Source organism: Terrapene carolina, unplaced genomic scaffold (genome assembly GCF_002925995.2).
Source record: "Terrapene carolina triunguis isolate 2854851 unplaced genomic scaffold, T_m_triunguis-2.0 Scaffold146, whole genome shotgun sequence".
NCBI lineage: Eukaryota > Metazoa > Chordata > Testudines > Emydidae > Terrapene > Terrapene triunguis.
In genome coordinates this window covers 3,667,694-3,695,466 of record NW_020664497.1, presented here as the reverse complement: position 1 = coordinate 3,695,466, position 27,773 = coordinate 3,667,694, and the positions used below count along the sequence as shown (strand labels likewise).

The 27,773-nt window shown below is 44.2% G+C and overlaps 1 protein-coding gene across 2 annotated transcripts in view; it reads left to right on the top strand.

The window, feature by feature from the left end:
- Window positions 1–27,129, top strand: part of SH2D4B (SH2 domain containing 4B) — a 121,914-nt gene extending 94,785 nt beyond the window's left edge. For both annotated transcript variants that reach the window (XM_024209555.1, XM_024209564.1), the window contains 2 exons: window positions 23,050–23,270; window positions 27,000–27,129. In XM_024209555.1, coding sequence (XP_024065323.1) covers window positions 23,050–23,270; window positions 27,000–27,092 — 314 coding nt within the window. In that variant the 3' untranslated portion in view covers window positions 27,093–27,129. The remainder of the gene's footprint in view (window positions 1–23,049; window positions 23,271–26,999) is intronic.
- The last annotated feature ends 644 nt before the right edge of the window (window positions 27,130–27,773 follow it).

The window sequence follows — 27,773 nt, the reverse complement described above, 5'->3', positions numbered from 1 at the left end:
GGGGGGATGGGGTTGGGGGGTTTCTGGCTCAGAGGGGCTGGGCTCGGAGCTGGGGGTCAGGGCTGTGGGGGATGGGGTCGGAGGGGTGCCCGGCTCCGGCCCCTCACCATGCTGCTTACCCCTTCTCCCAGGAGCCTCTGACATACTCGTGGGGCAGGGGGAGCCTCCGACATACTTGTGGGGGCCCCTGTGGGGCCCGGGGCCTGGGGCAAATTGCCCCACTTGCCCCCCCTCTGGGAGGCCCTGAACTCAGATACCGGGCATGACAGAGGCTGGAGCAGGGAGAGGGGGGCACTGGGGCAGCTCAGCTCTGCAGGCTGCCGTCCTCTCCAGCCGCCCACGCACAAGGGGAGCAGGAGCAGGGATCAGCCAAGGACCAAGGGGGCAGGAGCTGTGGGGAAGCGCTTACCTTGCCCAAGGCACGGGCGTTGGGGTCCTCTTTCTTCTTCCGCTCCACCAGCCCGCCGCCTGAGGCTCTTTTCTTCTCCGTGCCACCCGCTGGGGCTGACCGTGGAGCCAGGAGGCAGCCACCCCTTTCCTCCAGAAGCCCTGCTGTCGCGCCCGTCACCGGGCTTGTGCCACGTGCGCTAAGCAGAGCTGCGGAGCTCTGCCCAGCCACCAGCACCCCCGCCGGCAATGAGAAGAATCGCATGGGATGAAGTGGCCGCTGCGCTGGGAGGGAGAGGGAGTCTGAGCCGCTGGCAGGCAGCCCAGGGGTTCCCCTGTGTCCGGGTGCCACCGGCAGCCCAGGGGTTCCCCTGTGTCCGTGCGCTGACACAGGGGAACCCCTGGGCCTGCCGGTGGCGCGCGGACACAGAGGAACCTCTGGGCTGCCTGCCAGCGGCTCAGACTCCCTCTCCCTCCCAGTGCAGCGGCCGCTGGAAGGATGTAAAAAAAAAATTGGGGGCATCGCTTTTTGGCACCCACAAATCTTGGTGCCCTAGGCAACTGCCTAGTTGGCCTAAATGGTAACACCGGCCCTGATCATTTCAGAAAGTGAAAACACCTTTAAATTAATGGTAGATTAGATACAAAAAAAGAATTCACCTAATTGAAGAATAATTGTTCTAAATTTTCTGTGTTTAAACTTGGATGCCTAAATATGTTTCAAAATAACAGTAATATTTTTTCTTCTCAGATTTTGAGAGAACCCTAATGGGTTAGACAGAAACTGTACCTTCCATAAATTCTAATTTTGAATCCCAACCTGATCTGACTTTTATTTTTAAATGTGATCTTCACCATGGTTGGTAGCTCTCATTGTGGGACACTTTTCTCATTCAAAGTGGAAAGAGCTGGCTCATAGATAAAATGTAAGAGAACTTTATGATTTTGGTGTCTTAGTTTGTCTATGCTTAACAGATCTTTTATCCTACAATGTAAGTCCTCAGTATTTACTGTTGTAGCATTAATCTGCCATGCACAGACTGTTCACCATGCTATGCTCTTCAGAACCTGTATTTGACTGAGCAATAACTGTTTGTCGACTTTATCTAATGTAAATGTATGAAGAGCTAAAACAGTTTATCTGAACCCCCTCAGACTTTGAACATTGTGTTCTATGGCTCCAATCTTGCAAAGCACTTAAGCAGATGCTTAATTTTAAATCAATAGGACTTCACATGCTTAAAGTTAAGCATGTGCTTAACTTTGCTGGATCGAGACCCTATGTGAATGATATGCCCAACAGATGAAGGAGAAAATGAATCCCTTTGACTAGGGGACTGTGGTAAGTGGCTCCATAAGCCTTCAGCATCTATCTCAGCCTAGGGATTGGTCTAGGCTCCTTGTGCTATTTGTTGTCAGATCCACTGGAGCCCCATATCTGTAGATTTAGTGGTCTCAACACCAGCCTGCCCTCAAAGCTGCTCTGTACATTGTTGTTTTTGGACTCAGAGGAGTTACCCTCTGCCAAGCATTAGGAGATGCAGTGCTGAGGGGCTAGTAGAGGGCCACATACAGATTAAGTCTAACTAATTCTGAACCCTACTGAACCTTTTTATACAAAACCAGAGAGGGGAAAAAAAAGATTTTTGACATTGGTTCAGTGAAAACTCAGCCTGCCAAGAGATTTCTCACAGAACATGCCATGCCTAACATATGCAGGAGGACTGAGAAGGATTTATGATGGCTGGAGTTATGAGAAAGTAAACAATTCCCAGGAGGGATTTTGCTTTCTCATTTTTGCCTCTCTCAGAGAGATCAGATTTCTCCTCTTTCTCCTCGATTTAGACTTCATTTACATACCGACAGCTTCTCTCTATAGTTTCCAAAATAGCAAAATTAGGAGGACTTAAATGCAAGATAATAAGTTGAGAAATTGAAATAAGTGAGATTATTAAGAGAAAGAGCTTGGGAGTGACATTCACATGATAGAATTTTTCTTCCCTTTTCCTCAGATGACTGCAAAACCCACAGTAAAGAACACAAATGATTTAGTTTGAAGAATGGACTGAGGATACTGACCACTAAACTTAAAAGGAAATGGGCAAGGTTTGGCCACTAAACTCTTACTTGAAAGACCATTTTCAGACCGAAAGGAGTATCCAAAAATCACTATGCAAGAACTGGTATATTTCTTTCCAATTAGTGGACCAGGATTGATCCTTAGAAAAGCTTCCTGATTCTTCAAATATTTGTATTTATCCTCTGGTGTGTTCTTATCCATCTCAGGTTGCAAAATAGCAGACATACATGTGGGGTGTCATTTAGCATCTGGTTTGTAGATGTGCTGACCATCCCAAACTCCTGTTGAAGGCATTGGGAAGTATGGGTAGTCGGCCCTTCTGAAGATTGGACCCTTTATGTATTAACACATTTTCAACCTTTATATATTACATTTTACTATTTAAACATCAGAAATGTCTCAAAACTTGGAGGCAAATTAATATTTTTGCATCCCATTGTCACTCCTCACTCCCAGCAATGACTTAAGTGTTGGAGGCCCATGCTCTTTTCCTGTCACAAGCAGCTCCTGTCCTGTTTCCATGTTAAAGAGGTGTTACTATGACTGCTCCTAAAGCTGCATTAGGTCTGGTCTATACTACCCGCCGATTCAGGCGGGTAGAAATCGACCTCTCGGGGATCGATTTATCGCGTCCCGTCGGGACGCGACAATCGATCCCCGAATCGGCGCTCTAACTCCACCAGCGGAGGTGGTAGTAAGCGCCGCCGACAAAAAGCCGCAGAAGTCGATTTTGCCGCCGTCCTCACAACGGGGTAAGTCGGCTGTGATACGTCGAATTCAGCTACGCTATTCACGTAGCTGAATTTGCATATCTTAAATCGACTCCCCCCTGTAGTGTAGATGTACCCTTAGAGAGACACTGTACGTTTCCTAAGGAGGAGAGCAGAAGAAACAAATTCAGTCATGTCCCAACAGATGTCTACTGAAGATAATATACGAAGACATCAACACAGGAAGGTAGCTGTGGAAGGAACAAATTGCTAGACTTTGCTGTTGAAGAGACAATGAAAGTTGACTTTACCCATGTTGGTTGGAGGTCAGGGGGCTGGGCTGGCATAAAGGGAACTCTCTGACTGAGTAGTGGAGCACAGTGATTACTAATTGTGTTGTATTCTGATCCTCATTTTTCTTTCCCTCACCTCCTAACTACAATTCTGTGTCATTTTTAGCAGCTACATTTTAATGAAGCCCATGGAGGAAAAAGATTAAGGTCCAGATCCTCAGTTGGTATAGCACAGTTGATTTCAATTGGGCTATGCTGATTCACACCACCTGAGGAACCAGATCTAATGCTTTATTCATAGTTGTATTCTTTATCCCTTATGCATATTTCAGTGTCACAGGAGACACAGTAAGGATTTACTATCTAGTTTATGTATATATCACATGCTGTTAGATATGCAGTTATTCCATATACTTGAATACCTTGTTCACACATAATACAAACAAAAATTCACTCTTTATGTATACATTGAGAACTGTTCATATCCTGAAAAAATAGTGTTTGCAGCCTCTTTATTGGACTGTGGAACAGCTGTTTTTTCAAAGCATGTTTGTTCCTTTTTCTAATGCTGTTTGTAGCCATAGCTGTGAATGTGTTTCTATCTGCATAAATTTTTGCAAATGGTGGTTATTCATACAGATGCCCATATTTGCATGGGATCAAGAGTATTCATACATAAACAAGAGTATTCACTGTTCATTATTTGTTTTACTCCCATTTATAAAGTTTCTGTCATCCCAGAGGGCAGAAAAAACAAACTAACCATGTATCATAGATGACCAATCACACACCTCAAATAGCAAACATATAGTTTGCAAACATTGCGTAAGCTGGAATCTGTGTTCATAAACTATTTGGTGAATATTTACTTATTTACTAATTTACTAAATTATGTATTTACTTATTCACTAATTTATTTACAAATTGGGATTGGTTCTTGAATGATCCACAGACCTAAAAAAGGCCAAAGTTCATTGGGTACATTATTTTCTGCGAATCATTTGACCAGCCCAATATTCAACCATGCATTCTTGTGTGCTTAGCATTGGTAATGTCTCATATCTGATTGTAAATAAAAGGAATGGGCATGCAATACTAAATCTGGGTGACTTCTGAAAGCTTTGAGAAATTACTGAAAATGGGAAGGCTAACAATTCCTTTAATAATTACTTTAAGGAACTAGTTTTGAGAAGCTGTTGAGATAAGATGAGAAAAGACACAAAAATGAATGAGAAATAACAAAGCCATAATGAAGGAATTTCAGACCAAAGAGGCCCATTACCAGTGGAAGACTTGAGAAATATGTATGTGGGATAAATCGAGAGACATAAAAAGCAAAAGATCTTGTCTGTGCTGCCTGTATTTCACTTTTAGGCAATGAGTAATAAAGTAGAAATAGTTCGAGATCTTTCCTTTTATCCTGGCGTAAAGCTGTCTGTATGCCGAACTGAGGGGGGAGGTAGTGGGGGAACCTACAGTGTACTTTGAGAAGACCTTAACAGACAAATGTATAGCTCCATTATACCAGCAGTGTGTTCAGACAAGTAATGCAAGTGCCTTTATGTGCTGCACTGCTTGTTAGTGAATAGAGTCTAAATATTTTGACAGTGAATATAAAGAGGTTTACAGTATTTGGTAGTCGAGGTAAAGAATGAACTTTGAAGAGACGGTTAAGAGGTATGTTTCCAGTAGCATGCCTAGGGAATTAACTATGTGCCATGCTAGCAATATGGGGCATAGCACACCTAATTCTCATTAAACCTGATAGAAAATATATTATTTAGCTGCAGTACTTATTTAGGCTGGTATTTCCAAAGATGCCTAAGGGAGTTAGGTGCCCAATGAATTTCAATAGGATTTGGACAATTTTTAAGGAATATCAGTCTTTGGGAATTCAGAATAAAAAGTCTTTTCAGAGCCTGATTCTCTCTCACAATAATGTCCCTGCACACTAAAGGGACCCTAGTATAAATATGAATCAGGTTTGTACTATTTGTATACCTTTTGCTTATCTTGGGTGATATTTTCCCCTCTAGAAAGGCCCAGTACAGGGTCTATGCACCATGTAAGCTCCCCATTGCTGTACCACCTTGGCCTGGAGGGATACTCACCGTTGGACATACACTGTTCCTCTGGGGCTTAGTTTTCCATACAGTGATGTACAGAGCTCAGGTGCAGTGCAGAGTGAGGACTGCCAGGGAGCTGATAATGAAACCCTGATTCTGTGCTGTCCAGAAAAGGTTTAAGTTAAAATTTCAGGTGTACAGTGTACAGGGTGGTAGCTTTATCTTTCTTCAGCCTGGAATGGGGCACAAATGAAGCTTTGCTCCACCATACCTGCTCCCCTTCTTCCCTTGATGTTGATCTTTGGCAGACAAGACAGTAGTAGTGGGTAATGGAACTGGAGCAGGAGGGAGTTCTCAAGGGGGCTGTTTGGCCAGTGTAAGTCCACTTTGCAGTACTAATGCTGTCCAAAATGAACTCTGTAAACTGAAGAATTGTTGTTAATGAGCATTGCATATCCAGACAAGAGTGGCAGAATGTGACGAACTGAGACTGTTCTTAAAGTAGTCTGTGAATGCTGACAGGGGAGTGTGGCTGGGATGGTCTGCATTGGGGGATGGGGGAATGACTGAAGGAGAATACCTGAGCATGTAACATGAGAACCCAGGAAGGGGGAGAGGCCAGGTGACACCTTTGCCCGGGAAACTGAACAAAGAGAGTTGGAAGCTGGCTAGTGACCTGGGCTGGAAGGCAGACAGGGCTCTGATCCCCTAAGGGGGCTAGGGTGCCCGGGGACCCCAAGATGAACCCAACTGGGGGGGGGGTCCTGTTGTCTGCGCCTGTAAGACCTGTCTTGGACTGCATTCCTGTCGTCTAAATAAACCTTCTGCTTTACTGGCTGGCTGAGAGTCATGGTGAATCGCAGGACGCCGGGGGTGCAGGGCCCTGAGTCCCCCCATACTCCGTGACAACTGGTGGCAGCGGTGGGATCTACTGCACCCCGTGGACGGCGCTTCCTGCAGTAAGTGACTGGGGAGAAGTAAAACGAAGGGGGATTGACGGGGACCAGGCGTGCTGAGGAGTCAGAGAGAGACGGTTATCACCCCTGGGAGTGTGTGACCAGCGAGAAGGACTTTTGCAGTAACAGGGTCCCCCGGGGGATCGCAGCGAGTGGTCCCAGGGGCGGAGGAGTTTGCAGCTCAACCCTGGCAGAGAGGTGGTGACCTCGAGAAGGGCCGGCACACTAGGGGTCTCCCTGGAAACTGTGGGGAGCGGTGAGCACACAGGCCTGTGAGTGGCCAGCAGGAAGATGTATGCCAAGCGGTTTAAGAGTGACCTGGTGGAGCTGTGCAAGCAGAGGGGGGTGCGCATTGGGAAGCTCACCAAAGAACAGCTCATTGCCCAGCTGGAGAAGCGAGATCGCGCGAATGAACTGATCCCTGTCTCTGAGGGAAGCAGCCTGGCAGATGCAGCGCAGGCCCCAGTGTCTGTCCCAGCTGGGAGTGGTCAGCCGGCTGCTGAGGGCTTCCCGAGACCCCTCCTTCCTATGCCTAGGGGAAGGGTGGGGAGGAGCCCAGCAAATACCGAGGGCGCAGTGACCCCTCCGGCCAGCAGGGGATCCTCCCGGCGACACTCAGCATCCGTGGAGCGGAATGGGCTGGGATGGGAGAAAAAGCTAAAACTGAGAGAGCTGGAGGATCGTGAACAACAGAGGCGTCATGAACGGGAGGAGAATGAGAGACAGAGGCAGCATGAAGAGAGACAGAGGCATCATGAACTGGAACTGGCGAGGCTGAAGGGCCGCGAGACCCCGGCTGCGGTGAGTGAGGGGGGACCCAGGACTGCACGGAGCTTTGATAAGTGCATCCTGGCCCCACGTAAGGAGGGGGAGGACATGGATGACTTCCTGGATGCATTTGAGACAGCCTGCGAGCTGCACCAGGTTGATCCTGCGGACAGACTCCGGGTTCTCACCCCCTTACTGGACCCCAAATCCGTGGCATTGTACCGCCAACTGGACGAGGCGGAGAAAGGGGACTACGAACTATTCAAAAAGGCCCTGCTCCGTGAGTTTGGGCTGACTTCTGAGATGTACCGGGAAAGGTTCCGGAGTCAGGATAAAACCCCTGAGATCTCATATCTGCAACTAGCCGTCCGCATGGAGGGATACGCCAGCAAGTGGGCTGATGGGGCCCAGACAAAGGAGGACCTGGTTAAACTGCTGGTATTGGAGCAACTGTATGAGCGGTGCCCATCCGACCTGAGGCTGTGGTTGGTGGACAAAAAACCAGAGAACCCGCGACATGCAGGCCGGCTGGCCGATGAGTTTGTGAAGAGCCGGTCAGGGGCTGGCAGGGAGGAGTCCCAAAGGAGCAGGCCCGCTGCGATGCAGACAGAGAGTCACCCGGGTACTTCCCAAAAGGGGAATGTGGGGAATCCCCTCCCATGGGGAATGCCCAGGGTCAGGGACAACCGACCGGCTCGAGGGGACACCTGGGACATGGTCTGCTATCACTGTGACCAGAGAGGTCACATACGGGCCCAGTGCCCCAGACTCAGGGACAGACTGAGCAGACCAGACCCACAGAGGGTTGACTGGGTAGAGACCCAGCCGGGCGAGAGGTGGCACTCCCAGGGAAGGGGGGCTGGCAGAATACCACCTGCTAAGGAGGAAGGAGAGCTCCAGGCCAGCTCCTCTGGGGGGGCTGGATGCTCCAGACTCAGGGTTTTTGGTTTATACGGTGGGCGCGGGGCGGTCCCTCCGGAGAGAGTACCTTGTTCCCCTGGAGGTGGATGGGAGGAAGGTCGATGGATACTGGGATACGGGCGCAGAGGTGACACTGGTCCGGCCCGAGGTGGTGGCCTCAGATCGGATGGTGCCCAACACCTTCCTGACTCTGACGGGGGTGGGTGGGACCCCATTCAAGGTACCTGTGGCGAGGGTACGCCTGAAGTGGGGGCCCAAGGAGGGCCCCAAGGACGTGGGGGTACACCCGTATTTGCCCACTGAGGTGTTGATGGGGGGGGACCTGGAGGACTGGCCAAGCAACCCCCAGAATGCACTGGTTGTGACCCACAGTCAGAGCCGGCGAGGAGCACTGCGCCCTCACCTTGGGGAGGGTGCCTTGCCCGAGGCGCAGTACCCTAACCTGGTGGGGAAGGAACGCCCAGGGATACGGCTCAGGGAGGCTGCGGCTTCAGACCCAGCCGGTGAGAGAGAGCAGGTGGCCATCCCTGTCCCAGCTGCTGAGTTCCAGGCCGAGGTGCAAAAAGATCCCTCCTTGCGGAAGATAAGGGACCTGGCCGACCTCAGTGCGGTACAGACCATGGGGAGAGGTGGTCGGAAAAGGTTCCTGTGGGAGAAGGGGTTCCTGTACCGAGAATGGGCTCCCCCAGGGAAGATGGAGTCAGGGGGGATCAGGAGGCAGCTGGTGGTACCCCAGAAGTATCGCCGCCAGCTGCTGTACCGGGCCCATGACATTCCCCTCTCAGGGCACCAGGGAACCTGGCGTACCCAGCAGAGGCTGCTACGGAGCTTTTACTGGCCTGGGGTCTTTGTTACTGTCCGGCAGTACTGCCGATCCTGTGACCCCTGTCAGAGGGGGAGGAAGGCCCGGGACAAGGGGAAAACGGCTTTAGGACCCTTGCCCAGCCTAGAGGAGCCTTTCCGGAGGGTGGCCAAGGTTAAAAGGGGGGCTCTGAACCAAGAGAGCCCGAAGCACAGACCTCCAGACTGGAGCGCTGAGAGAAGACCCCAGCCCAGTTGGAACCCCAGGGGTATTGGGGTGGGAAAAGGGCACAGGCCGCATAACCCTTCCCACATGCGAACTGCGAATGCCCTCGAGCACCCCAACCTAAGGGGGGGGCGTGAAACTGGAAGGGCCTGGTGTAATTCTCACCGAGGAATGGGAGGGATGCTGGGGCATCCATGGGAACGGGGATAGATTCGAACTTCCCCGGGTCACTGGCTAAAGTGACCCCGCTCAGTTCGGTCTCGGAGGGGGGAGAGATGTGACGAACTGAGACTGTTCTTAAAGTAGTCTGTGAATGCTGACAGGGGAGTGTGGCTGGGATGGTCTGCATTGGGGGATGGGTGAATGACTGAAGGAGAATACCTGAGCATGTAACATGAGAACCCAGGAAGGGGGAGAGGCCAGGTGACACCTTTGCCCGGGAAACTGAACAAAGAGAGTTGGAAGCTGCCTAGTGACCTGGGCTGGAAGGCAGACAGGGCTCTGATCCCCTAAGGGGGCTAGGGTGCCCGGGGACCCCAAGATGAACCCAACTGGGGGGGGTCCTGTTGTCTGCGCCTGTAAGACCTGTCTTGGACTGCATTCCTGTTGTCTAAACAAACCTTCTGCTTTACTGGCTGGCTGAGAGTCATGGTGAATCGCAGGACGCCGGGGGTGCAGGGCCCTGAGTCCCCCCATACTCCGTGACACAGAATATGAAAGGGTCATTGTTCTATAGACACACGCTGTTCCCATAGGTGTACACCAGTGATACCTATGTCCAAACTTGTTTCTCTTATTGCTATTTAGTACAACTGGGAGTTTTGACTTTGTTGCCGTTTCCATTTCAGTATCTCCTTTTGGCAGCCTATTACCAACTACAAGTTCTTCCTCTGTTCTAGAAATGGGAGAGTCTCTGGCACTGCTACTTATTAGTGACTCTGGGCCAGATTTTCAAAAGCACCCAGGACTAGGCTTTCAAGGGCTCAGCAGTCTCAACTTGAGGGGACCAGATTTTTCAAAGGAACTCAGCTGCCCATAGCTTCCATTTTTACACTTATGGCCAGATTTTGAAAAGAGCTCAGCATGCTGGGTACTGAGCATTTTTGAAAATCTTCCCAGTTATTTTGGTGCCTGAATAGGCATGCAGAGATCTGTGGAAAATCTAGTCCTATGCGATTTCAGCCTGCATTACCCGCTGATGGTTAATTGCTGCAGCAGTTTTGTTTCCATTACCACCTGTCTTTGATTTACTTTTGCTTTGTTTTTCGTTCTGTATTGCTTCCACTTTGCAATAGCAGAGGCAGAGCTATTGTTATCTCCCAGCCATGACTATTTATACGCTGTGGTATTGATCTCTTCTTTCACTATTTGTTCTTCCACTTATTCAAGAAAAGTAGTGCACTGTAAAAAAAAATTAAAAATAAAAATATTGCCATTATAATAGGATGGCAGACTTTAAAGTTGTGATCCTACAAACACTTCCTAGACAGTTCTGCTCAAAGAGGGGACACAGTTCTGATCAGCTGACCAGGGGCCTACTTAGCGACATGGTCTCATGATATGTGAAATTGAGGAGCACTGCACCTTCTGGTGTGGCCTCAATGTCTTGTATTGTGGAAGCTTTTCTTCATAGGAACGTAGAATGGCAGTTGGTATGATTCTCACACTAGAGAGAGCAGTCATCCAGCAACCTTCACTTCCCTCTCCCTTCATATTTCTTACATTTCTGGCTGGGGGAGCTGGCTACTCCAAAATGTGCGCTCTCCCTCATTCTGGGTTCAAAAATACCCACTGGGATTTCCCCACTCCTACTGTTCATTGAACTAGCCAGGTATTGATTTTTTTTCATTCCATTACGTGGTTTTGAACTCCTCCAGCACATCTGTATGTTCTTGCATTTTCTGTATGACATTGCATTGCATATGACTACAAATGCATGTAGTATTGCAATTCAGCCATTCTAACTAACGAGACAGGGAACTTCATCCAGTCTGACCTCTCCTCTTGGGAGGTATGGAGCTCCATGAACACCTAAGGTTCAAACCTGGGAGGCATGAATAGCATAATTCCAACATAGGTTCCAGGTAACCTGGGGAGAGGGAATATCTGTGCCATTTTTGTGAAGACCTTTTGGTTTCCTCTTTGGATTAAACTATGTGTGGTGCTCACATGCTGACAGTGTCCGAGAACTGAAAGAAGGGAGTTTAAGCAGATAAAGGTTTTATTGAGTTATTTTTTAATCTTTACACTTTGTGATGTGATGACTGCATTCTTCCATTGCTACATTTTAACCTGGTGGTAGAATTTAGTGCTTTAACTTTGATACAATCACTGTTTGCTTTATGATTTTGTATTCCCTTTTAACACTCACTGCAGACTCAAGTACTGGATCATATTTCCCTTTTACTGTTGCATATTAAAATACGCTGGTGATTTTTATGATATTCCCATGTATTAGGGTTATATTTTTTTGGCATTTGATTACTCTATCATTTTTAGCTTCATGAAAGGGAAAGGGCTATTAGTCTGTTGCTCTGAATATTAATATAGGACACTTTCCCCCTTTATCTTTGCCTTTTGTGTTGTGTTGTTTCCTGGAGGGGATGCCTCTCCAACACTCACATTAATTAAAGAAAAACTGCAGCAATTTTTTATAATGCTTTAGATAAAAACATGAAGACTTGCTAAATAAAGGCTAGTTCTTACAAATGCATCTGCACCAGTCCCCAGTGGCTTCATTTGCTTTGGGTAGCCCAAAGTATGTGTAGCTTGGAAAATAGATTTTCAGAACATTTTTTTTAAATATTTGTCAGCATATCACTTCCTCCTGAACATCGAATGGTTTCTCAATGGAAGTTGCTATCTTATTGATGCTTCCTACCAGTCAGATGGTGTAGTATGGGCCTCAGAACATGCAGCTACCATTTGAATACATGGGAAAGCAAGTACTTTCCCAACCCGAGTAAGTTAAGTTCTGTGTCTATCACTGTGTGTTTGTACAGTGCCTAGCACAATGGATCCCTGCGGGCACTTCTGTGATAAACATGATTCATAACTAAGGTTGCCAACTTTCTATTTGCAGAAAACTGAACATCCCCACCCCACCCTTTCCCTGAGACCTAACCCTTCTCTGAGGCTCCGCCCCTGTTCACTTCATCACCCCTCCCTCTGTCGCTCACTCTCCGCCACCTTCGCTCACACTCATTTTCACTGGGCTGGGGCAGGGTGTTGCAAGGAGCGGGAAGGGCTCTGTCTGGGAGTGCAGGCTCTTGGATGGGGCTGTAGATGAGAGGTTTGGGGTGCAGGAAGGGACTTCGGGCTGGGAGATGGCACCAAGGGGTTCGGAGTGTGGGAGGAGGCTTCAGGCTGGGATTGGGGTGTGGGAGGGGGTATGGGCTCTGGGATATGGGTGCAGGCTCCGGGGTGGGACCAGAAATGAAGGGTTCAGGGTGTGGGAGGGGGCTCCGGGCTGGGGCAGGGGGTTGGGATGCAGGGGGGTGAGGGCTCTGGCTAGGGCCAGGGATGAGGGGTTTGGGGTGCAGGAGGGGGTTCTGGGCTGGGGCAGGGGGTTGGGGTGTAGGAGGAGGTGTGGCCTCTGGGAGGGAGTTTCGGGTGCAGAAGGGGGCTCTGGGGGTGAGAGGTGCGGGCTTACCTCAGGCAGCTCCCAGAGGTGGCAAAATCTTCCTCCGCCTCCTAGGTGGAGGCGCGGCCAGGTGGCTCTGCACACTACCCCTGCCTGCAGCTCCTATTGGCCGAGGTTCCTGGCCAATGGGAGCTGCGGAGCTGGCACTCGGGGCAGGGGCAGCGCACGGATTCCCCCCCCGGCCATTCCTCAACCTAGGAGCTGGAGAGACATTCTGACCACTTCCCGGAAGCTGCGTGGAGCTGGACAGGTACCCTGCCTGCCCCGATGCAGGCGGCCAACTGGACTTTTAGCGGCCCGGTCAGCAGTGCTGACCGGAGTTGCCAGGGTCCCTTTTCGACCAGGTGTTCCAGTTGAAAACCAGATGCCTGGCAACCCTGTCCATAACAATAATTTAGTTTTTTTAACAACACTGAAAGTTCCAGTTTTCTCTCAAATTCAAAGAAGAGCTGTACTTTTGAGTCCTTTTTAAATCAGAGTGCCAAGCTTTTGTTTATTAAGACCAGTAATTTCATGGCATGTGATTTATACTTTGAAATTAGGCCCTTGATTCAGCAAAGCACTTGACCACATGTTCAATTTTAATTGCACACAGATATCAGTGAGAACTAAACAATATGCTGAAAAGCCTGGCTAAACTGAGGCCTAGATTCAGATAAAGTATATTTTATATTGAATGTAATGAAAGAAAAGTCAAGGGGAGTTGGCTACCTAAATTGCTTTTGAAAGTCCCAGCCTACTACTCTGATATTTTTATTATAGATATTGGTAAAATATGTTTGACGCTGTGTTTCTTTGGAATTAGAGTTATGTGAAAACACTGATCTCTAGCTAAAATATCAACTTTCAGTAACAATGTTCAAAAATTGGATCAAGACAACGTTCTGATGATTCTACCATTGAAGCGAGCCTTTCATTGTGAAATCATGATCATATAATATGTTAAACACAAAAACCTTCACAATAACAATAAAGCAATAAGAGAGAATCTTTGACCTCAGGGGCATTGAAAATCATCTGAAATTCATGTACAATAATTTTACTAATATTTACTTTTCATTTTTTCATCGAATAGGAACATAAGACTACAGGAATGAGGAGACTGTTTTGTTCTTCAAGCATCGGTCCCATTCAAACTTATATTTTATGTTTATGTACATTATTGTTTTTCTCCTTCTCCCCCAAAAGAATAGAACTAATTAACCCTTATATTCCCATTTTAAACACTATTGGTTACAGTATCCGACTTAACCCTTCTCCAGAATTTTTGCATACTCCCCTCCTGAATTCTTTCATAAATACTTGCTTCTACGTATGTTTCTTCTCATGGGTAATCCAACCATTAATTTGGTAAAATAATATATAATAATAAAAAGATCTTGCTAGAATTGTCTATTAGCTAACTTCCTCTTTCTCCTCAATTCAGGACTTCATGAGGGATGTTTGTTTGAATGTCTGTTCATTACATTTCTTTTTAGGTTTTATAGCCCTTTAAACTAAAGTTGTGTCAGTTCTGATAAAATAAGAAGTGATGGAAACCTTTGTTCTAAACCCCATGTGAACCTTTTAACTGGTTTGGAAAGGTTTGAAAACATGTATTAATCATTATATAGTTTAGTTGTCTGATTATTTCCCAATCTCTTCTGAGGTTCTTGTGGTAAACAATATCCAGCCCAGTTGTCCAAGCCCCCAAAAGGTATGGATTGACATTAGGTGCTTAGCAAACTGAATCAGGCAAACACCTGAGCTGCTCCTATCACTATTTTTCAATAGACTAGAAATTTGAGCTGGGTGAACCTGTTCACAGGGGCTAATTTGACAAACATGTCCTTTACACTGTTTTGGAATTATGATGACAAATTTGAGGATCTGTACATGTGTTACTCATCATTCACAATTATTCACAGGGTAATTTGTATAAACACATTTTAGCCTGTGGTTTGTTCTCATAATGGTTGCTAGATTGGAGTATTATTTTATTTGTCCAGATTCTGATCCTAAGTCCAAGGAAAGACTCTTGTTCATTTCTTCATGTTTTGGATCTAGCCCCTAAGTTTGATTGGTTACACACATCACCAGTTATTGGCCTTGGTTAAATGGTCTAAGTTTTATAAACAGGACAAAATTAGAAAAGCCAAGGCACAAAACAAGATCAAACTAGCTAGGAACATAAAAGGAAACAAAACATTTTACAAATACATTAGAAGCAAGAGGAAGACCAAGGACAGAGTAGGCTCGTTACTCAATGAGGGGGAAAGACAATGGGCTTAAATTGCAGCAAGGGCAGTTTAGGTTAGACATTAGGAAAAACTTTCTAACTGTCAGAGTGGTTAAGCACTGGAAGAAATTGCCTAGGGAGGTTCTGAAATCTCCATCATTGGGGATTTTTAAGATCAGGTTGGACAAACACCAGTCAGGGATGGTCTAAATAATACTCCTGCCTTGAGTGCAGGGGCCTGGACTAGATGACCTCTCGAAGTCCCTTTCAGTTCTATGATTCTATGAAAAGTCTCTTTTCTGTTCATTGATTATCTGTGAACATTTGTAATTGTTCAACCAATCAATTGTGCAAGTAATAGAAAGCTTTTCATAATGGCCATGAGAGCACTTCCAGCATGAATATTCTCAATAATATTTATTTATGCTTGTATTCATGATACTTTTACTTTTACTCTCAGCAAATACAGCTTTGTGGATAAGCTAATGAAAAAGGAATGGCAAACATCAGCAAAGCAAATAAGTTTTATTCTGAGGAATGCACCTGAATACTTTTTGGCTGTGTTCAGCCTGATCTCACACAAGTCTGTCTAATATTTCCTTGTAAATTACACCATTGAAAAGCAAAATAATTCTTGTGAACTCCCTGCAATAGTGTGCCTCTAATTCCAGTCAAAGTCTTGCTATACATTAAAAAAATAATTACAATAACTCTGAGGTTTACAAGTACACGACAGCCAATATATTCATAAGTCTCACTCTGTCTTTTATGGGTTGCCATTGTGCCTATATTGTGGTTCATGTGGTATATTAGATGCACACTATTTGCAGATCACAGCAATGTAGTCAACTTGATGATGAAGTCATAGAGTTAAAGATAGAACAGTTGTTTTAGACCATCCAGTCTTGCTTTACTGCTTTATCCTCTTGCTTTATTGCTTAAATTTCTTGACTTTTCTAGTTTAAATTCATACCTTTTATACTATTATATTAACATGTCTTTATGTATTACATATGCTCTATTTTAAACAATTGTGCAAAAAAGGAAGGAAAACCCCCAGCATGCAATTGGAATCCTACTCCATAGTATTTCAAAGAATTTCTCTCATTACCATCAAGTGGGAGCCATTATAAACTCAGTGGCTGTGTCAAGATTTTGAGCCGTACCCACTAAATATGTAATGGGCCCTTCTGTTGTTACAGGATTCCATTGTACTCTAAATATTACAAGTCTCTTCTTTTCAAATGACATGCAACATTCAGAATGACAAAATTACAATGAAAATCTTTACGATACTCCTATCATCTGTAAATTACTGGAAGTATCACACCAACATAGACCACTGCATTTAAAAAGTCAATCCTTAATCAGTAATGGATCAAATGATGATGAAGCACTAGCTTTTCTACCATTAGAAATAACTAGAGTTTTCAATCCAAATTTTCAGCCTACATCCATAGACAGGTACCCAGAAATATTTAACACTTCTGTGCACTCAGGTGCTAGAATGTTTAAAGTGCCCATGCAGATATTTGCACCTATAAATTATGGGTGCATGTCTGTGTGTGTAAAATTGTAGATGAACAAGTTGACCTTGGGGGTCAAGCTATTTGTCGATATTGCACTTCATAGGGTTTTTACATATTCAAGAAGTATTAGATAAAACCATGCAGTCCTTTCTCAGCAACACTCACATTAATAACCTTTAGTAGGACTCCTGATGGAGTGAGGACTGAAGGTCATGGCCAATACTTCTGATGCAGCCTGAACCACATCAGACAGCAGCAGTATATATTCACTGACACTTTTTGTCATAATTGGCATAGCAGGTGGCAGATGTATGGAGGTGATTAAGTGAGTTTGCTCTATACTCAGTTTGGTAAGGAGCTGATATCCCTAAGAGTTAAAATGAATGAACTAGTCCTGAGTTTAATAGCAATATCATTATTTTAAATGATCTCATTGGAAAAGCTGATCTTATTTGAAATTATTACTGATTTTGATACTAGAGGCTACATCCTCCCCTGGCATAAAATCAGCATAGCTTTGCAGTAGCTTGCTGTCAATGGAGCTGTGCTGTTGAGGATCAGGTCCTATTTTTTTTAAAGAGATTAACAGGAATTAGAGAGAGAGAGAATAATTTTCAAAGCATTAGAGGTTTCTTTTCCAGATAATATTTCTAATTAATATTGTAATCAGCACAAATAAAAGCATTGGTGATTCTACACCTCTTACCAGAGCCTTGGGAAACCAAAGTTTCTTGACTTTAGTTGCAATAATTTTAAATGTTCATGTAGGGTTTTCACAGATGTTGTTTATTTCTCAACTGCCGTCTCAAGAGCAAGTGGTGCCACTCTTTTTCTTGTTGCCATGAGAATAGTATAACATTTTGAAAGGGTGGAGGGAAATTTTCATTGCTTTAATTACCACCCGCTGAAGAACTGAACTGTAGAAAAATAAAGTAAAATTGGGGGGAGAGAAAAAAAGAGATGATGTTCCCAGGAGCCATTAACAGTATCAGGAGAGAGAAAGCGAAGAATGCAGCTGGCTGATAATTTATTACACCATCTTTAGGAAAAAAGAGAATTAAAACAAAAAGAACTTGGCTGTAAGCAATGTAGCATTTCTCACCTACCAACCAGCACTGATGCCTGAGAACAAAAGCAATCTCTGGCAAGGAAGATAGTGTTGTGTGAAAGCCTGCAGTGTTTTAACTGTGGGAGTTGGGAGCAGGTGAACAGATTATTTTGAATTAAATGAACTGAGATTAAACATGTTTGGTGGTGTATGCCTGATAGTGATGGTCATTCAGACCCTGAAATATCCTCAGCTCAGTGTTCTCCAAATTATGTATGTCCCTCTCTTCTTTTATTCCCCTGCTATAAAGCTGTTGGATTGCACACTTCCTGTCACTCCCAAGCAGGACAGTTCTGTTACTGTAAGAAGAAAGAGTGTAATCACAACCTCCCCTGCCACACACTTGTGTCATCAGCAGGATTTAAACCTGGGAATTGCAGCATCACAGCACAGACCTTGACCACTTGAATTAATGGAGGAACTCCATTAACTGGTAGCAGAAGTAGGCTTTTGTCCATCAGTAGGCCAGCCTTTGGAAGGAGATGCAACATACACAATATGAGATTGTTATAAGAGTACCTTATCTGTGTATTTTCTAGTAGAGGTAACTGTTGTTTATAAGCGAACCAGGCTCTAATCACCTTTAAATCCTTTTGTTTCTATATTCAAATTAGGGCAATATGACCGAGGATTGGATCTTTGCCTCAACAAATAGTTTGATTTCAGAACTAATTTCTGTGTCATTCTTGGCACATAGCATCTTATATTAGGATCTAATGATGTAACTTCACGTAATATATGTCACATAGATCCACAGTGGCACTATTCTTTCTTTGAACTGTTCAACAAGAGTAATTATTAACAATTCAGATCTGAACACTTCTCTTTTCCTCCCTGACAACATTCTTTTGAGTTTGTGAAATGGATTAATTGACTTGTTAGGCTGATCATTTGCATGTCATTTCTAAACAGATGTATATGTCTACCTGGTTTGCATGTTTAGTGATAGAATACAGTACTCTCCAGAAAGGAGGCTAGTGCTCTCATATTGTAGCCCTCATTTAGCCAAGCACTTAAGCATGTTCTTACTATTACGACATACTAGAGTAAAGTCTACCAGGCCCACTTAGAATGGGGCCCCATTGGGTTAGGCAAAGTACCAACACAATAAGAGATTGTCCCTGCCCCAAAGAGCATGCAGTCTAAATAGGCAAAAGGTGAAGGAAAAAAAAGAGGTGAAATGGCTTGTCTAAGGTCACACAGCAGGTCAGTGGCAGAGCTGGGAATAGAGCCCAGGTTTTCTGAGTCTTAATCATAAGAACATAAAAATGGCCATGCTGGGTCAGACCAATGGTCTGTCTAGCCCCATATCCTGTCTTCCGACAGTGGTCGATGCCAGATGCTTCAGAGGGAATGAACAGAAAAGGGCAATTACCGAATGATCCACCCCCTGTCATCCAGTCCCAGCATCTGGCAGTCAGAGCATTAGGGACACCCAGAGTGTGGGGTTGCATTCCTGACCATCTTGGCTAATAGCCCTTGATGGACCTATGCTCCATGAATTCATCTAATTCCTTTTTGAACCCAGTTATACTTTTGGCCTTTACAACATCCCCTGGATGAGTTCCACAGGTTGACTGTGCATTGTGTGAAGAAGTACCCCCTTTTATTTGTTTTAAACCTGCTGCATATTAATTTCATTGGGTGACCCCTGGTTCTTATGTCATGCAAAGGCATAAATAACACTTCCTTATTCACTTTCTTCACACCCTTCATGATTTTATAGACCTTTATCATGTCCCTCTTAGTCGTTGCTTTGCCAGCTGAACAGTCTGTCTTTTTATTATTTTCTCATATAGCAGCTGGTCCATACCTTTCTCTGTACATTTTCCAATTCTAATATATCTTTTTGAGATTGAGCAACCAGAACTGCATGCAGAATTTAAGGTGTGGGCATACCACGGATTTATATAGTAGCATTTTGATATTTTCTGTCTTATTATTTATCCCTTCCTAATGGTTCCTAACATTCTGTTAGCTTTTTGACTGACACTACACTTTGAGTGGATGTTTTCAGGGAACTATCCAGAATGACACCAAAATCTTTTGAGTGGTAATAGCTAATTTAGACCTCATCATTTTGTATGTAGAGTTTGGATTGTGTTTTCCAATTTGCATTACTTTGCATTTATCACCCAGTAGCTCCCTGTAACCAGTGGAGAAGAGAGCTAGAAGAGCTTTAGCTCACCTAGTGCTCCTCCTACGAAACTCCTTATTGGGGGAGATGTCTGGCCCTACCGACTGCCTCGGATGCACTACTTAAGCCAAAAAGAGGCTAAGGAAGTCGTCTGAGCATGTAGGTCGATTCCTGCTTGGTTGTCACTTAGTCCCCTGAATCCTGTGCTTTGTCTTCCTGCCTTCCAGCTCGTTCCTACCCTCCTTATCCCAGATCCTCTCCATGCCAGGTTCCTGCTTTCCTGCCTTGCTCCAGATCCCTGCTCCTCCACCCTACCCCTGACTCAAACTTGACCCTTGGCGTGATTCCTGACTTGGGCTTCAACTCTTGGCTGGAATCCCGACTCAGGCTTTGATCACTAGACTTAACTGCCTACTCCTTGGTCCTTACAATAGTGTGCCAAAAGTGGCAGCATGGGTTAGCTCTGCCAGGTAAAAACGTGGCTGAATCCTGTGGTCATGTATTCGGCATGGCTGGCCTGTGCTGCTATTCTCTGTTCTACCCCAAGTACATTACTAGGTTGATGAAAATTAGCACAAGTATGTCTACATGAGCTGGCATCATGCCCATAGCTCATAATGTAGCCATAGCTATAGACTATAATTTGATAGACTTATCATACGTTGATTAGAGCAAGTTTAGAATATTATACGCAAAGAAGAGAGTTGCATGATGCACGTACATTAAATTACTACTTTTGTCATGTGCTTATCCAGAATTGATTTAAAAAAAAAAAGAGAAGAAGTTAGTAGAGATGGGCTGGAGTTGTTAAAATCTGATCCTGTTTCCTAGAAGACAAAAGCAGACATATGTACACAAAAGGGGAAAGAAAATAACAGCAAAGATAAAAAATGCAGCTTCTGTCTCTGGTGTTGACTCTTACTTGCAACCTCACTGCTGGAAAACACACAGGCATGGCACTTGGTCTTATTAGCCACTCTGAGACCTGGCAAATTCATGCCACCATCAGGCAGTTTAGGGCATTTCATTTAGTTGCTCTCTCTGATCCCAAGCTCAAGCAGTGTTGCAAAATATGCAGTCTTGACCTGCTAAGACAGACTTGTAAGACAGAAGGAAAAAGAAGAGAGATAGGAAAGAGAAGAAATAAGGCAGGGAAGGAAAAGGATGCCTGGGGTGAAGTGTGGGGACGAAGTCTTACATCCCAGGTGGCATTTGGGATCTAGCCAAAGCTGGTGGAGGCGTCAATGTCATTTATCTGCCTCTCTCTAGTCAGAAAATCTTTCAGGATTAGGATTAAGAAGGTCTAGAGTCCTAGGAGACGGTAGGGCTGGAAGTCATGATGGTGAAGCTCGCTTTTTCCCCTTCTCTCACTTTTCAGTCAGTCAGTATCACACTCCATTAGAGTCTCTCTTTGAGGTACCTCAAAGGAAGTGATGGGTGGAATAGCCCATCCCCTCATTATTTTGTGCATCAATTAGGCCTGATTGCCAACACATCAATTTTGGTTCATTGATTTCTGATCCCACACTTGTTTTGTTTACCAGGCATGATCTTAACACAGTCCTTGAGTTATATCAGCAGTCCCTTTTGATTGGACTAACTCAGTCTTTCTGTCTCCTTTTTGCACCTTTTCCCATCAACATTTATTATAGGTTATTATGATACGTTATGAGCTTTCATTCAACTTTTCATAGTTGAGATCACAATTAGAGTAAATTTGTAGGCCCAGTTATTACGACAGGGCATAGCCCAGTTATGAGGACATTTCTGACTGTACCTTTCATTGGGTATGTTAGGGTTCTATATTACTCTCTGTCTACATTCAGAACTCTCAACAATGTCAGTTTAGAGTCCCTGATTGAGATAACATATGGCCCTTGTCCTCTAAAGAAAGTTAAGGACTTTCTAAACTAAAAGAAACTAAATATTTCCAGAACTTCCCCATTGGGGGTGAGATTTTCAAAGCTACCAGGCAGATTTGGACACTTATTTTCCATTAACTTTAATCTGATCCGCCAAGTGGCTTTGAAAACCCAGGCCTTGATCTTTCTTGAATCTTCTGAATAAGTTAGCGGTCATTAGCTAGCAAAGAGACTTCTACTAGCTGTGAGCCAATTGCTCAATAATGGAGTAGGGGGAAAGACAAAGATATAACCTCATTCCCCTCCATATTGGCCTTTGGAATGAGCCAGCCCACAAAGGAGAGCAGTCTGCATAATACTACTGAATGGTGCGGCATGTAACCCTCCTGTATACCAAGCAGCCCCAGGGAGATTGCATCTCCTTGGACACAATCTTTCTCCCTGTCTCCTGAAAGGCATTGCAACCCTTCAGGAGTCTGGAAGTGGTGTTTTGTACAGACAGAGATTCCAGGACAAGAAGGGGCCATTGTGATCATCCAGTCTGACCTCCTATATAACACAGGCCATAGAACTTCCCCCAAATAATTTCTAAAGCAGATTTTTTAGAAGAACCTCCCATCTTGATTTAAAAATGGGCAGTGGTGGACAATCCAGCATGACCCTAGGTAAATTGTTCCAATGGTTAATTACTCTCACTGTTAAAAATTTACGCCTTATTTCCAGACTGGAAATAGCTTCAACTTCCAGCCACTGGATTGCATTATACCTTTCTCTGCTAGATTGAAGATTGCCTTAATTATTAACCTCAAAACATTTTGAGATGATCAGATCAGAGGTACTGTATTACCTGATGAAAAGTATAATTATAATTTCCAATAGCCCCTGAGTACCCATGATACAGAAACTGCAACCCCTGGACATTCCAGTGCTCTATCTATTCTGATATCTCCTTTCTTTCAGTGGCTTAGAATGTAGATACTGAATCCAGAGACTAAATGACCTTTTCTATTTAATTTATTTCTCTATGAGTTGTATTTTGTGCACATCTTTAGGAGAACTGTGAGGACAGTGGGGATGTGGTAAAACAAGTGGAAATAATTATTAATAATCACATAAGTAACAAATTAAGCATGCAGAATTCCATCAAAGACAGGTAATAATTACTGAGTCCCCTGAGCTGTAACCTCCTACCACAATCACATTCCACTGTAAGTGCTTGAACACTTGAGAGGCCTTGCACATTTCAGCTTCACCTCCACCCTTTAATACATGTCTATTTCATTTTAATTACTACGTTCTTCAGGGCCCATTATGTGATCACTGTGGCCTCTTTCTTCTTGGCAGGTATTATTAGCCGCCAGGAGGCAGAAGAGCTGCTAATGAACAAGTCTGAAGGAGCATTCCTGGTGCGGGTCAGTGAGAAAATCTGGGGCTATGCCTTGTCTTATCGCCAACAGAGCGGGTTCAAACACTTTTTGGTGGATGCTTCGGGGGATTTCTACAGCTTCTTGGGCGTGGATCCCAACCGGCATGCGACACTCACGGATCTTATTGATTTTCACAAGGTATCACTTACTGTGGAAAGATCAATCACTGAACTCAGCAGATTAATAAATTAAAGAGGAACCATGTAATTTGAAACCAACCTAGAAAGTGGAAATAACCATAGTGAAAAGCTAAACTACTGTACAGTGGCTCTAGTCAGAATATACAAATTAAACTTCATACACCTGGAGTTTTGTTTCTCTGCTGAAGTGAACCAGTGGATTTTTTTCCACTTTCAAAATCTTCAGTATCCATTTGTGTCCCTTTCTAACCAACTTTGTATGCAGTGCCTGCTTTGAAGGACCAAAAGATGCACTAACAGGGACTGACAGAGCTAACAGTTTTTCTGAGCTTCTTTGGTCTGCAAAATTGGATTGGAAATATTACAAGAAAAGGGCTTTTGATGGTATTTCAGCACTGTAGCCTCTGATCCTGGAGCCGCAAAATGCAAAAGCACACACAATTAGGAGAGTGAGGGTCAAACAAATTGAAGAATAGTCTGGGTTCAGTTTTAGGAATGGACTAAGGCTAATTTCTTATGTTATCCAAATCCCTCTTCTCAGAATAGTTTACCATGAGCCTTTGACAACTCTACATCGCCAGGAATTGGCTCTGCTAGAAGTTGTGCTTCTTATGGTCCAGTCTGTGACTAAAAAGCAGCACAATTTCTGATGGAACAAGTTATTTTTACCTTCTCATGTGTGACTCTCCATCAATTTTTCTTCTGTTTTTCTCTTTCTCCTCACCCGTATTGTTCCCTCTCCTCTTTTCTCTTCTTTGTTTCACTCTCATTCCAGTGAATTTTTTCTCCTCTACGACTATTTCCATATCCCATTTCTCCTCAGACAACGTGTAAGGAGCTTTCTTTTTCTTCCCCTAATTTCCCTTCTCCTGCTCCCAATTTCCCTTCCCTCTCCTCTAAGCCTTTCTTAAGATGCCATGAACTTCAGTTTGAAGCACCTCTGCATGCTCTCTCCACACCTACACACACTCTATTCGTTCCCCCAGTGAACCTCTTGTTAGTACTCATAATACTGAACAACAGAGGGAAATTCTGCTCTGTGACACTGGGGTAAATCTGGAATAATTCACTAGATTTATATCAGTTTAATGGAGATGAGAAGTCGGGCCCACGAGTGAGGTCACCGCAGAACATGACAGTCCCTGCCTCAAGGAATTTACATTGCAAGTAAGAAACAGACCATGCAGTCAGAGCAGAGTGTAATATTCTACATAAATAGGTTGGGACAGATTCCTGGCCTTTCTCAAGAAATGGCACAAGAAGGGGTCTTAAAACTGCCTTAATGCAGCAGCTGAGAATCTAACTAGCATAGGAGAGATGTGAGCCTGGCACACAACCTCTGTTTGCCCCTCCAAAGAGGGGTGGGGCCAGAGTGCAATGTGGTCCAGTGATCCCGGCTAGAGGAACAACTCCTCAAGACCATTATCCCCTGGCACAAGGTAGAGCAGCCCTAAGCTGGTTCTAACTTCAGTTTGTGTGTGTGGGGGGAGAGAGGGACGGGGGGGAGGGTTATAAAGTTGGCACAGTACTGCCTATGCTGTGGATCTAGCCTGTTATACATAGAACACACACCCCACATGATAAGCAGGGGGAAAGCTGAACCTAGACACCTCCATTTTATTTTATATATTTGAAGAAGCCTTCATTCTGGCTGTCTTTTTCAAAGTCAGTGCATCTCTTTGTACTGCCTCTTACAGAAACAAGCATCATCTAGATCGGTATATTGGAGAGAGGGACTCTCAGGATACTCCTGGCCGGGAATATTACTTTTTACAGTTGCACAGCTAGCACTTTAACACTGCAGGCTGAAACTGTGGTGGAACTCAGTCCCTGAGGGAGGCGTTCTGGCAGCCATGATGTCTCCTCCTCTTTTGGGGGGCAATCAAGTGTGACAAAAGTTCCTGTATTTCCCTTGTTTTCTCCTTGCCCATCATAGGCAATAACCACACAAGACACCCCATTCATCTGCAAAGAGAACAAGGGCACCTGTCAGAAGCAAAATGTCTATTAAGCCCAGACAATAAGGAAAAAATATTTCTGTGTGGGGGGAGAGCGTCCCCGATGATAAAATCGACAGGTGTGGTTATGACAGTCTCATTAGAGAAGCTGCTCTTCTTCTAAAGTGACCACCCAGTTCTCTTTTAATTGTCTGGCTTAGTGAACATATGTAAAACTGGTCAGTTTGCTCCTGAGTGTCAGTTCCTGTTTTCCATATCATTGTCAATGAAACTTTTCTGTCTGTCCTTACCTCTGAAGTGCGCTCTCAAGCCGTCCACAACCTTTTAATGGCCAGCTACACAATGCCAGAGGACATGAAAGCAGCACAACGGAAATTAACTTACTCTCTTCCAGATCCTGCCCCAGTTCTATTTTAGATGAAACTCTTTTAGGAAGGTTCCTGGTCTTTTGTCATGGTTAAGATGAACTGTAGGTGGATTCCATTTATCTTCAGAGCCCAAAGTTTACTGTGATCCCAAAGACCACAGCAAAAGCTGTAAGAATTCAGAGCCAGCCACCAAAACTAAAGGGGCTAGGAAATGACAATAATACAGAGCTTGACCTTCTTTCCTTGTCTTTGCCTATTCTGGTCTTTATTTGGAGACACTGGTTAATGTGGGTGTTGGGAGATTGTCAGGTCAGGTAACTACTACCCAACTTTACAGCCACAAAAGACCATGTGGCACTAGCCAATCTAATGTTTATATGAGTTTTTACAACCACTAGGGTTTATTTTTGCATATAAATATAGTGTTGAAAGCAGCAAACATTATAATTAAGTTGAGAGCGGCTTTCCCTACTAAACCCCTGTCTCTGCTTGCTCATAACTTTCCCACAGTGTTTCTATTTGGATAGGAAATTTCCATACTTATTTTCAACCCAACATAGTGATTGGGCATGGACCAAGACTGGGATTTTCAATGGGGCCTAAAGGAGTTAGGTACTCAAATTCCCATTGAGTTTCACTGAGAACTGAACACCTTTGAAAATCCAAGCCCAATAACTCAGATCTAAATTTGGATTCAGATGCATTCCTAACTTTGGGATGTTCTGATCTATGGTTTTGCCCCATATCTAATCCCCAAGTCATTTTTAATGGACTCATTAAAATTGTTTCAGTCATTTTTAATGAATAACAAAACAGAATTCCCTTGATTTATGTAACTCTTATTTTCCCACTCAATTTTTATTGTATTCTAACAATATTATTATTATTAGTTTAAATAAAGAATAACAGTCTCTATGCTAACTATGGAAAATGGTTTAGTCTTTTATTCCATTCTTTTTATATTGGCATACAATTATCAACTGTGCATGTGCAGAGAGTGGCATAGATTATGCAGAGCACTAAGAAGGATGTGGAACTAGCATGATCCTTTCCACTGACTGTGTGGAAGAGGGAATATCAGTCCCTATACAAAGCAGAGGTGAAGAAGGAGCTGGTTTTTGTATTGGCAGCTCCACACCTTGGAGAGAGAAGAGGAGCTACTGGTATCCCAGTGTACATTTGATCAGATGCACATTTGTGTGTCTTATTAGAATTGCAGATAATCATTTTTTAAGATGTGTAGTTGGGCAATAGCAGCCAGTTTCTCATCTCACCAAAGGTTTGGTCCTTACTGGAATTGGGTGAGGATCTTCTTTTTTGCTGTGGTTTTGTTTCTTGAGGGGACAGGAGAAGGCTGAAGCACCTTTGAATGATACTGTGAATGTCCTTTTATCTTTTCAGGAAGAAATTATCACATCCTCAGGTGGGGAGTTACTACTGGAACCATGTGGACAGAGGAAGAATCCACCTGACTACAGTTCCTTATTTGAATGACTGTTTTCTGTCTTTAGGACTAGAATGAAAACCCTATGGGTAGTTAAAATAGTATGTTAATTATCAAATTTTCAGTTACTAGCTGTTTGGCCAACAAACTACCACCATTAACAGGTCCTAGAAGCAACCATTTGATACCTGATTTGTGGTAATTATTTATATCACCAAGAGTTTAAAGATGGGAGAATACTGACTGACTACAGGTGAAAACAATTCTCAGTAGTCCTTCTAAGAGATGTGGTCAACTGGCGTTGGCACTCAAGGTCATTTTAATTTTTCAACTAATGTCCAGGGTTGAAAATGCTAACTGACATGACTTTAAGAAGGAAGGTGAACTACTGTATACATTCATAAGGTGTTGTATGAAATACTAATATGTTGAATTAGGTTCTTTCCTCTGACATCAGGTTTGCTAGTTTCCAATGACAAGCTCATCAGTCAATCTTGCAGTTTTGCAAATGGACTTTAAAAACTTATGTAATTTGTGATATATTATTGTTTACTTTCAAATTCAGGCCTATAAAGTGAAGTTTCTCTCAGAGCAGACAGTCCCCACAAGACCCTGTGCACTATTAAAGACTTTATGGGTCCAGCAGCATTGGAAAGACTTTCACCTGTTCTGTAGAAGATGGTCAATTATTCTGCACCATGTAGCTAATCACTGTTTCCAACAGGAAACAA